Source organism: Nematolebias whitei, chromosome 8, assembly GCF_014905685.2.
Source record: "Nematolebias whitei isolate Nwh7 chromosome 8, NemWhi1, whole genome shotgun sequence".
Classification (NCBI taxonomy): Eukaryota; Metazoa; Chordata; class Actinopteri; order Cyprinodontiformes; family Rivulidae; genus Nematolebias; species Nematolebias whitei.
Window position 1 is genome coordinate 24,493,428 of NC_056505.1, and position 12,084 is coordinate 24,505,511.

The window sequence follows — 12,084 nt, forward strand, 5'->3', positions numbered from 1 at the left end:
GGGGGGGTCCTGAAAGCTGCTATTAAAGCCAAATGGAGTGAAGACCGTAAACCGGCTCTGCCAACAGCTGTCCCACCATTATATATGCTAGGACACACGCGCGCGCGCACGCATATGAGCCCTGTTGCTGATGCAGCGCTTTTCTTGGAAGTAGAAAAGAAAACGAGGACATCCTGATTAATTTAAAGTTTATTTGGACTTTGAGCTTCTCGACGTCTTTAAAATACTGTTTATTGATTGAAGTGGTGGCGCAGTGGAGTTTGTCTCGCGTGGGCTGTGCTGTTGATGGAACGGCTGGTTTGCTCCGCGCATCATCATCATCACCATCATCATCATCATCATCATCGTCATCACGCATTAAAGTTCCCAGAGGGCCTTTTATTTGTGGTGAAAGGTGAAAGCAGGATATTCTTTTCACAAGATCCACTTTTCTTGGGGATTATTAGGGCGATTTTGTTTCGTGTGTGTGTGCGCGCGCGTTATTTTAAGCGGACACGCGCACTTTATGGCGCGGCCCAAGTCATTTACGCACAAGTGTGGGGCACCTCACACCCCAACTTCTTCAAGCACCTGCGCTCCAAGGCTTTGAAAAATGAAACCCAGTTCTCCTAAACTTGATGACCCCCCCCCCCCCCCCCACACACACACAAGTGGTGTTTCAGGTCTGACTGGAACAGAGGAGAGAGAGAGACGACTTGAAGAGGAGTTGTTTCCACTGGATTAAATGGTTTCTCTCCAAGTCAATGAATATGTAATGACGTCTACAGAACACTGAGTCCGGTATTAAGCATCTCTTCTGCAGAGGAGAAACAGAGTGGATCAGGTGGGGGTGATGGGGGTGCTGAATAATAATAATAAGGGATATAATCTTGGATGCAACTCTAAACTTCACTACAATATTTTCCAAGTTAAAGAACTTGAGATGGAGAGAATAAAGTGTGAAGTTCTCTCTCTTGAAGATGCGCGGTCCGTGTGTGTGTGTGTGTGGGGGGGGGGGCTTGTTGCCTTAGAAATATATTTTTTCTCTGATGAGCAGTCATGCCAATAATGTAATTGAATTGATAAAAAAGGAGGTGAGAGAGGAAAAGAGAGAGAGGGAGTGAAAGAAAGAAAGAAAGTCCCACTTCTGTGATTGTTGGATTTTTTTTTTTTTCTTGCTCTAAAACATAAAACATTGATTGTTGCAGTTTGATGACCCGTAAAATTCGGGGGTTAGTTTTCTCCTCTGAGCTGAGCATATAATTATGCAAATAGTGATCTGACAGTGATCCGCTGGACTGCTGAAGGAGTGTGTGTGTGTGTGTCAGAAGGGGTGGCATTCCAGCTTTGTTTAATGCTTTGGAGAGAGTTCATCTTCTGCAGGGACGGTGTGCACATCTGAGTGGGCATGCAGGAGCAAGCAAGCGTGACAACTTTGTTGAAGGAAAAATTGAAATATCAGTTTGTGGCAGGAGCCCCCCCCCCCACTCTCTTCTTTTTCTCTTTAAAATGTCATGGTCTGCACCTTGTAATCCCTCCCCAGCGCTGACACAGCACAGACCCTCTTGTTTATTTGAAAGCATCACGTTCAGATGGACTTTGGATTTGTTAAACTGAAATGTTCAACTTTAGATCAGATTTATTTGGTTGGATCTCACAGCATCAGAGTCCTGTCAAACAAGGCCTCACATTCAAGTCTGTTTTCTTTGCGCTGCAGAGGGTGGGTGGTACTTTACACTTGTTCTTCACAGCCTACAACATTACCATGAAATGTGTAAAACAGACACACCTGACAGACTGAAAATTGCTCCACGCTTGAAAATGTAACGTTTCCCCGCTGCCTCCACCGTTTAGCATCCGCCTCTGATGAGAGCTGACTGGAGGTCAGAATTTATGATGCCACCGTATCATCGCTGTGGACAGACGCCAGGTTGTTTAATTAAAAACAGGGAGGGAGGGAGAGAAGAAAAAAAAAAATAACTTGAGAATTGAGCCCACAGAAGTTTGGAGAACATTTTAAGCAGGGAGGGGTGGTGGGTCTCGCCTGAGTGATTCTCTTTAATCTGCGGCCTGATGCGGCACAATCCCCCCCACTCCTCTGGTTCCACTTGCTGTTGTTCGGACGGGTTAATGGAAAAGATTTCTAAAGATATATTGAGGGGGCGTTTAATGACCTGATCGGTTTCACCGTGTGAAAACAAATATGCCGTAAAACCTTAAAGCTGACTAATAAGCTGTTTGAGAGGAGGAAAACGAATAAGAGTTAAAGTTACAGATGCAAGTTTTAGAAGCTTCCACACTTCTTCTTAATTTAAATCCACGACGTAGAAAAGCTGACAAAAGATGGTTGGGTTGTTGCGGAGAGACAACGATACGGCTCGTTTTACAGGCGGCGGCTCCACCGTCTCATCTCACTTCACACTTTCCGGTCACTTCTTCTCCACTTCTCTGCTACACCTGTCTCTTATTCGTCTCTAACCTCCCCTCCTGTGCAGACAACCGTGCAAAACAGTCAGCTGAGAAATACATCAGTAACTAAAAAGAAAAGATGCAAAATAGAGACGCAGAGTTTCTTTATTACCTTTAATGGGTTAATAAGAAAAAGATGCAGTCAAAAGGAAAGTAATTTGCTGCGGAGTTGTTCTAATCATTTTTGAAGGTGGTTTCAAATTGAAACAAGGAACGAGAGGAAAAATATTAGGCAAGCTACTTTTAAGAGTTTTGGAAAAACACAAAAGCTTCAACTTTAATAAAACAAGCAATCAATACAACTTTGTGACATTGGTTTCTTAAATGTCTAACAAACTAAATATATTTAAAAAAAAAACTTTTCACGTGAAATTAAAGAAACTAATATACACAGACTGTGCTTTGGATTTTGAGTTCTGTTCACATATGGCTTGCTGGATATTTAAAAAAATAAACAGTGAGGAGGCTTTTGTTTATTCCTAAGGCAACAATATACAGAAACCAGAATAAGGAAAAAAAAAAACCTGATTGTAGCTGTAAAGGACAGAAGAGGAGAAGCCATAGCTTAAATACAAAACTCATCAAATTTCAAGTAATAAGCCAACTTCTTTGCTGAAACCTGGAGAGATCAAAATCAAATTAAAAGCAAATTAGACCTGCAATCATCAGCCGCTTTAGTCTCATTACAGCAGAAAGATAATCCACAAATGCCTTAAACCAAAGACACAGAGCAGAAGAAGAAGCAGGCTTTCACAAAGTGCAAGTTTTACAATGCTGGGAAGAAAAAGAAGTATTTGAAAATGTGTTAAGGTATCATAAGATTCACTTTCCAGTTTGAGTTTTTACTAATGTCAGGACACGTTAGAACTGTATTCCATTAAGCCTTGAGCGGTTTATAAAAGAGACCAGAAAAGAAAAAATCATCATGTTTGTGTCAGAGTCAGATTATGTGAGCTGAGCAGGAAGCTGACTTTGACACTTTTAAGTACACAAAAGAGTACTTTGGAGAAAAAGAGAAATAAAAGAAGATATATTACAATTCCTCAACATCTAAAGAAATATCATTCTGGCTTAGAATATTATTGAAATCCCAGATCTCCTGACATGAGTAAGGCGATATATTGGGGTTTTATGAGTGTTGTGGAATGACTTTTGGCTCCCGTTAAAATGAGATATCCCTCAAACCTATTTTGATGCTTAAAGTGATTTTTCAAATATTCTCAGTCTCCTGAATTTCCAACATTCAGAGCAGGTTGTTTTATTTGTTTTTATCACATCCAATCAACCACCGACATCAATTTGAGGCACATCACACTGAAAAACAAATTAAACATTTTTTATTTATTTATAACTTTTGCAAACTTTTTAAAACAAACCCATATGAAACCAAAAGCAAACGCCCACCTGCTTTGTGAGGTATTGACTTATTAAAAAGGAGAACGTGGAGGGATCTGCTTTAAAATTTTTATTCAAAGCTGAAGGGGAAAAGAATAGGAGCAGCGATTCGAAAAATAAAATTGGGACGGAGTCAAAATTGCGAGGACTGAGAAAAATCAGGTTTAAAAGCTGAATGTGGTGATGGACCATAAAACAGTAAAAAGTTCTTTTGTTTAAAAAGTAAATATACTGGTTGTTGGGGAAAAAAAAACTGCATTAGCCAGACTGAATTGATTTTAGCAGGATAAATCATGAGCTAATGTCAGCAATGTAAGTTTCAGGAGAAGTACGAGGGGCAGCGTGGGGGGAGACACTGAGCAGTAGGCTGTAGGGCAGGCAGGGCATTAGCTCACTTCAGGCTGATGTCAGGACAATTAGAGGTGCACCACAGTGCATTGTGCACAGTGCTGTCAGCCTTAATCTCTGCTGCTGTGCCTTGTACCCACAGCCAGGCCACAGCCCACGGGAAGCGCTAACACTCCGCTTCATATTGCCTTGACAGTTGCACTCAACTAAAAGTAATGCAAAACGGTATTGCGATGTACACACGGCGACCCTCTCGTCTTTAACAACACAGCGGCGGCGTGAGTGCAGAGCTGGAGAACGCTCAAGGGGAGAACTGACACCGAGGGAAATGAGGCAGGAAGGAAAACTGGTGGGACATTACAAAGAAAGAGGGAGAAAGAAAGAAAATAAAGTAGAGAGGACACGTCCTGCACTCCCACTTCTAATCCCGCCTCTCAAAAAAAAAAAAAAATCTTCTGCTCGTTGTCAGGGCTGACGGCTTCTCTACAAATCTTGGTGTTTGTTTCTGAAGGAGCTGCTGCGTGTGGTGACAGTTTTGGCATTCTCCTCCGCCTCCTCTTCTTCTTTTGCCTTCAGGGCCTCAGTGAAGAACCTGAAGATGGATTCAAAACTCATCCAGGAAGTCAGCTCGTGCCTCTCTGTGCCTGCAGATGAAGACATACAAACACATAGATATTTACTTACTGTAACACTATAGCCAAACAAAAGCATGCGGGATATTCTAACAATTAGACATCTGGTGCTGCAAACCATACACCTACTCTGGAAGCAGGAACAACAAAAAATAATCAGATGTCAGCTCTCGTAAAGCCTAGAACTCTGAGTGAACTGCTTTACTCCATGCAAACTGAAGGCCTTATTCGTGAGAGCCATGGCAGCCTCTGACCCATTAGTCCAGTGGGACGGCTTGAATATGCTATCCAAGCAGATACCCGATAATCAACACCCTTGCACGTTCAAGGAGATGGAAAAAGGTCGTTCCAACAAAACCAGAGATATGCACAATGGGCTCCTTAAGTGAAACCAGTGGAGCGGTAGTCATTCATTCAAAAAGAGCAACCAAGGAAAGGCAAGACAGAAGCAGGAGAGACGCAGCTAGCCAACATATCAGGTGGTCCGGCTGTTGTAGAGGTGGGGGGGAGGCAACAGTGCTGGGTTTCCTTCTGGCCTTCTTCAGGTTAGCAAGTTCCCAAGTTGGGGTCACACTGAAATTTGAAATCTGGTACATGGGCCTCAGGTTTCGTAGGATTAGGGTATCATAGACCAGATATTTAGTTAGATAGCTTGTAAACTCAGTGGCACCTCATCCTACCCCACAGCAAGTTGGCTCTTCATTGAAGTGTCTATGATGAGAACAGACTGTGCTTTTAGTTTGCCTCAGTAATTAGACAGTGCATACATACAGTAGTCTGTCGCTACTTCGTGGTTAGTTTTTCGTGGACTCACTCTATTGTGGTTTTTCAAAATGAGATTGGACATGACACACAATTGGCTGATGGATGAGCCGCATGATTGACACGGAATTTTTATTTAAAATAAATTATTTGAAATGATTTAGCACGGCAGCACGGTGGTGCAACTGGTAGAGCTGATGCCTCCCAGTGAGCAGGTTACCCTGGTTCAAATCCCAGTCCGGGGCCCTTTCTGGGTGGAATTTGCATGTTCTCTCTGTCCATGCATGGGTTTTCTCTGGGTACTCGGGTTTCCTCCCACAGACCAAAAACATGAATGTTAGGCTGATTGGTAACTCTAAATTGTGAGTGAGAGTGAATGATTGTTTGTCTCTATGTGTCCCTGTGATGGACTTGCGACCTGTCCAGGGTGTACCCCACCTCTCACACAGTGACGGCAGGACATGGGCACCAGTGATCCCTACGACCCAAAAAAGGAAGAAGCAGGTAATGATGATGGATGGATGATTTAGCACCTGCTGCAGGACAAACTTCAGCTGTTTTCCGTGCAGAGCGGAAAAGTGGGCGTGGCCAAGAATGCTTGCAGGTGGCTGAGAGCAGTGGAGGCAGAGAGCTGAAATCATGATATGCTGTGCTCTTTTAGAGCGTTTAGAGTTTAGGGACATTGTTTAGAATATTGCAAGAGTGTGGGAAGGGTGTGGGTGTTTCACCTTTTCCACCCACATTCTGATGTCAGTCTGGGGAGTTGAACCTGTGACTTTCCGATCACAGGCCTGTCTTCTCTAACCTCTGCGCCACCACTCCCCATAATGTTTGCGTTGAGATGTTTGTGTTCTCTTTTGAATAATTATTTTCACTTTTTAAAACTCTTAAGCTTTAAAATGTGTGTGTTTGAATGATAAAATCTGGTAAATTATAAAACAGAATAGTACTATCTGAAGTAACAGGGTAAGATGATAGTAAAAGATAGGAATTAATCAAATTATTAGGATAAATAGACCTATTTTTTGTTCTTCCATTCTTCCAGCAGTACACAGTACACACTGCATCTGCTACAAAAAGCTAAACTAAAAGGCTGCGAGGATACAATTAAAAAGCACCTTAAAGGTTCGCTCACTGTAGACAGGCCTCAGATGACCGTTGTGCTGACCTCCTGTTTATTAGATTGAACCCTGCTCGGACGCATTAATGGAGAAGGTATGTGGGCGTGTGTGTGTTATTGTAAGACCAGGGGCAGGTGTAAAGCTCTGGGCAGAGTGTGAATTTGGGTTCAGTTGATGCAGTTGTGTTTTGTGTTTGTGCAATTTGTGTGCACAAGTATCTGGGGGGGGTTCTTGGTCTTTCTGAGATATGAGACTGCACAGCAAGTCATACAGCAAGCAGATGGCAGTCAGTGCCGAGGGTCAAATTTACTGGCCCGACAATCATGGTAGTCAATAACCCAGCTTTCTCAGTGACTCTGCTACCTGTGTAGGGCTCATCGTAACATCCAACCCGGGAAACAAAGACACAGCCCTCTCGCACCTCTAATCTATCATTTATATCCAATTTGAGGCCATGTGATCTTTTTCTTTTTCTTGCACCTCTTTTATTTTTCTGCTCTTGCTGGTAACTCCCTCAACGTTTTACTCATTTTTCTCTCTCTCCAGCAGATCAATGCTGCAGTGCTCACTTGTTCACCCTGAACTAGTGCTGAACTCCCGCGGCAGCCTCTCCACCCTATCCTGACGCAGTCGAGGGTCACAACGAGGGTGTTTCTGTGCCAATATGCAGACAAGCTAGTGTCCCGCTGATGACTCCAATGTTAAGCTCCACCTCTCCCTGCAGGGTGGAGGCTTGGATACGAAGTCTTCTCCCTCTCACGCAGATGTAAATCTGCTCTCACATGAACTTAAACAGGCCTTACGTTCTCTCTTACGTTAATGGATGAAGTGTGCTCCTGCGAATGGATGTTACCAAAGCTAAGATAGGCACTGATTTAGAGGAAAACTAACGACAAGTCATCGAAGGGACGACAAGGAGACATCAGCCATGCTATAAATCAAAATGATGTCTTTGAAAGGTACATAGGTCAGTGAGGTATTATCTCACTGATCTCGTGTGTGAAAATGACCCATGAGAAGCACCAAAAGGACAATTTTGCTTCTCCTGAAATGTTTTTTTTTGCTGACAGCAGATTCTATTAAGGACAACTGAATGTTTTGTTAAAAATGATTTAATATGCAAAGCTGTTTTGAATGTCAGCAACAAACTTGTTGATCCACTATGTATAGGTGTATAAGACTGAGCTACAGCTCCTCAGACTGAAGAAGTCTTTCGGATGAAAGACGAAACGTTTTTTCCATTTTTTTTTTATAGAACCCGTCTAGAGGACCTGACTTAACTGTTTTGGATTTTTCTACTTGGATTATTGAGCATGCATCAGTGAGATGCACAGCTGTGCATCATTTCAACTACAGCATCATCAATAAATCATGTATTATGTGCATTTGTGTGTTTTTTTGCATTGATTATAAAATAAAAAAAAAGATTTATGCAATCATTTCAAAAGATTTAATCGAGTTGAATAAAAAAAGCAGCAATATAATGATAAGTGTGCTTGTATCGGGATTAGAGAAGGCGAGCATGTGAACAGAAGGTCGCCAGTTCAAATCCCCGGAACGGCAACATCAAAATGTGGGTGGGAAAGGTGAAGCACCCATACCTGCCTCCACCCTCATTTGCTCCACTCTGGGCCCTTGAGCAAGGCCCTTAACCCCCACCATCTGCTCCCCCGGGTGCCCTAGATAGCAGCTCTCTGCTCCACACAGAGGGCTGTGGTAGCTCGGTGGTCTGTGGTTGAGTCAGGAAGGGCATCCAGAGTTAAAACAATTGATAAGTCTTCGTGGGAGTTAGTTCGCTGTGATGACCCCCTGAAGAAGGGAGCAGCTGAAAAAATTAAATAAATCTGTGCTTGTGTCAGTACGGAGTAGATAGAGTAAATGGAGACAACAGATTTTAGTATTAATGACCATTTCTGATAGTTGACAAGTGAGGCAGCACATATACAGGTCCTTCTCAAAAAATTAGCATATTGTGATAAAGGTCATTATTTTCCATAATGTAATGATAAAAATGAAACTTTCATATATTTCAGATTCATTGCACACCAACTGAAATATTTCAGGTCTTTAATTGATTTAATACTGATGATTATGGCATACAGCTCATGAAAACCCAAAATGCCTGTCTCAAAAAATTAGCATATCATGAAAAGGTTCTCTAAACAAGCTATTAACCTAACCATCTGAATCAACGACGTGACTCTAAACACCTGCAAAAGATTCCTGAGGCTTTTAAAAACTCCCAGCCTCGTTCATTACTCAAAACTGCAATCATGGGTAAGACTGCCGACCTGACTGCTGTCCAGAAGACCATCATTAACACCCTCAAGCAAGAGGGTAAGACACAGAAAGAAATTGCTGAACGAACAGGCTGTTCCCAGAGTGCTGTATCAAGGCACCTCAGTGGGAAGTCTGTGGGGAGGGAAAAGTGTGGCAGAAAACGCTGCACAACGAGAAGAGGTGACCGGACCCTGAGGATGATTGTGGAGAAGGGCCGATTCCAGACCTTGGGGGACCTGCGGAAGCAGTGGACTGAGTCTGGAGTAGAAACATCCAGAGCCACCGTACACAGGCGTGTGCAGGAAATGGGCTACAGGTGCCGCATTCCCCAGGTCAAGACACTTTTGAACAAGAGACTGCATCAGAAGCATCTCGCCTGGGACTGCTGCTGAGTGGTCCAAAGTTATGTTCTCTGATTACAGTAAATTTTGCATTTCCTTTGGAAATCAAGGTCCCAGAGTCTGGAGGAACAGAGGAGACACAGAATTCACATTGCTTGAGGTCCAGTGTCAAGTTTCCACAGTCACTGGGGTGTCATGTCATCTGCCGGTGTTGGTCCACTGTGTTTTATCAAGGGCAGGGTCAATGCAGCTAGCTATCAGGAGATTTTGGAGCACTTCATGCTTCCATCTGCTGAAAAGCTTTATGGAGATGAAGATTTCATTTTTCAGCACGACCTGGCACCTGCTCACAGTGCCAAAACCACTGGTAAATGGTTTACTGACCATGGTATTACTGTGCTCAATTGGCCTGCCAACTCTCCTGACCTGAACCCCATAGAGAACCTGTGGGATATTGTGAAGAGAAAGTTGAGAGACACAAGACCCAACACTCTGGATGAGCTTAAGGCCGCTATCAAAGCATCCTGGGCCTCCATAACACCTCAGCAGTGCCACAGGCTGATTGCCTCCATGCCACGCCGCATTGAAGCAGTCATTCATGCAAAAGGATTCCCGACCAAGTATTGAGTGCATAACTGAACATGATTATTTGAAGGTTGGCGTTTTTTGTATTAAAAACACTTGTCTTTCATTGGTGGGATGAAATATGCTAATTTTTTGGGACAGACATTTTGGGTTTTCATGAGCTGTATGCCATAATCATCAGGATTAAAACAATTAAAGACCTGAAATATTTCAGTTGGTGTGCAATGAATCTGAAATATATGAAAGTTTCATTTTTATCATTACGTTATGGAAAATAATGACCTTTATCACAATATGCTAATTTTTTGAGAAGGACCTGTACAGCTCCATGAAAATGCAACAAAGTTCAGTCAGGTCATCAGTCAGGTCATCTGGACGGTTTCTTTTTTTTTTTTTGAGACGTTTCATCCTTCATCCAAAGGACTTCATCAGTCCGAGGAGCCGCAACAAACTCAGTCCCACAAGCAGCAAACCCACATAGTGGACCAACCAGTTGATAAGATGGTTTCTGGAGTTCGCCCTCTCCCCCATCGACTCCTCTGAGGCAGCGATGGCCAAAGTGGTTCAAAACATCAACCGTCCAGATGACCTGACTGAACTTTGTTGGATTTTTTTTACCTGGATTATTGAGCATGAACTTTAATGTTTTGAACCACTTTGGCTATGGCTGCCTCAGAGGAATTGACAGGGGAGAGGGTGGACTCCAGAAACCATCTTATCAACTGGTTGGTCCACTATGTGGGTTTGCTGCTTGTGGGACTGAGTTTGTTGTGGTTCCTCAGACTGATGAAGTCCTTTGGATGAAGGACGAAACGTCAACAACAACAAAAATAAATCGCCCAGATGACCTGACTGAACTATGTTGGATCTTCTACCTGGATTACTGAGCATGAACTTTGACCCATGAAAATGTTTGACCATAACAAGGAAAATATGTGGTATAGAAAAATTTATTTATTTTTTTTGTTTTGGGGGGGGGGGGGGGGGGACTGTTCTCCCTGTAGAGGTCATGACACAATTTTATTAGAGGGCCTGACCACCGGCCTATGGTGGACCATTTTGTTGTCTGAGTCCAGTGGGTCTGCCTCATTATGTGACAGGCAGAGATGGTGGGTACTTGGTCTCCTCCTCTCCGTCACAGCCACCGGAGCCCTCTCTGGGTAATTGATTGACTGCTTGATCTTCCTCTGACTCTGCCACACAATATAATGATCACACATACACTGCCACACAATATAATGATCACACATACACAAACACATAGACTGAACACTCATATTTTTACTGTCACTCACCCCCCCCCCCCCTACACACAGAGGTATGATCACTTGTGAGTGGTAAAGTAAAAGGAACAGAGGAGCAGAGTTTTGAGCTGGAAACAAGAAAACTCCTGCATAGCTAAGGGCCATGCTTTCTTCCCTCTGCACCAAATGCTGCATGCTGTTACAAATGGTAATCGGCTGTGATTGTCACAAATTTCAAAACAAACGCTAGGTGACTGAAAAGCCAAAGTGACGCCCCGAGTGATACTCCAACAGGAACTGCAAATCAAAGCATGCCGACTATAATTAGGTTCCATCTGGGCTACATTATTTAAAGCCGCAGCAGTTAATTGCTTGTGTACAAATGGCCTATTTTATTTGAATCAAATTCTTTTTTGTTCATAATTACACTGATGTGAACGGGGGCACATCTCTTTGCTTCAGTTATAATAATAAATACATATTCAAATTAAGAGCACTTTGAGGCAAGGGGAATGTAAAGAGATAATACCTTTCTTTGTGCAACGAGAATTTCTTTAAACAATTACGAGTTCCTAAAAATGACTGACGCTTGGGTTAAATATTTATGAACTAAAATTAAAACTAAGATCTACATGGATATAATCACGTAGCAAAGATGACTAAAACAGAACTCCTGACAGGGCTAACATACAACCAGGATACCAATATTTTACTGCAGACAAAAACATTTTCTCATTTCCTATTTTCAGAAATTTCATTTAAAAAAAATGAAGCACACAAACAAAAGATTATCTTATCAGTTTCCTATCAAATGTAACCTAAGCTTTTGTTTTATCTCAATGTGAGGCAGAGCACTGTGGCGCAGGCCTCGGCCGGTTGTAACCTTAGCTGAGCTGCTGTTTGTAGAAGCTATCTGTTGCATCCATCG

The 12,084-nt window shown here is 42.7% G+C and overlaps 1 protein-coding gene across 1 annotated transcript in view; it reads right to left on the reverse strand.

Moving 5' to 3' along the window:
• Window positions 1-4,545: 4,545 nt before the first annotated feature.
• fam172a (family with sequence similarity 172 member A) overlaps window positions 4,546-12,084 on the reverse strand; it is a 183,740-nt gene continuing 176,201 nt past the window's right edge. Inside the window, exon 11 of the mRNA XM_037681102.1 lies at window positions 4,546-4,835. Coding sequence (XP_037537030.1) covers window positions 4,675-4,835 — 161 coding nt within the window. The 3' untranslated portion in view covers window positions 4,546-4,674. The remainder of the gene's footprint in view (window positions 4,836-12,084) is intronic.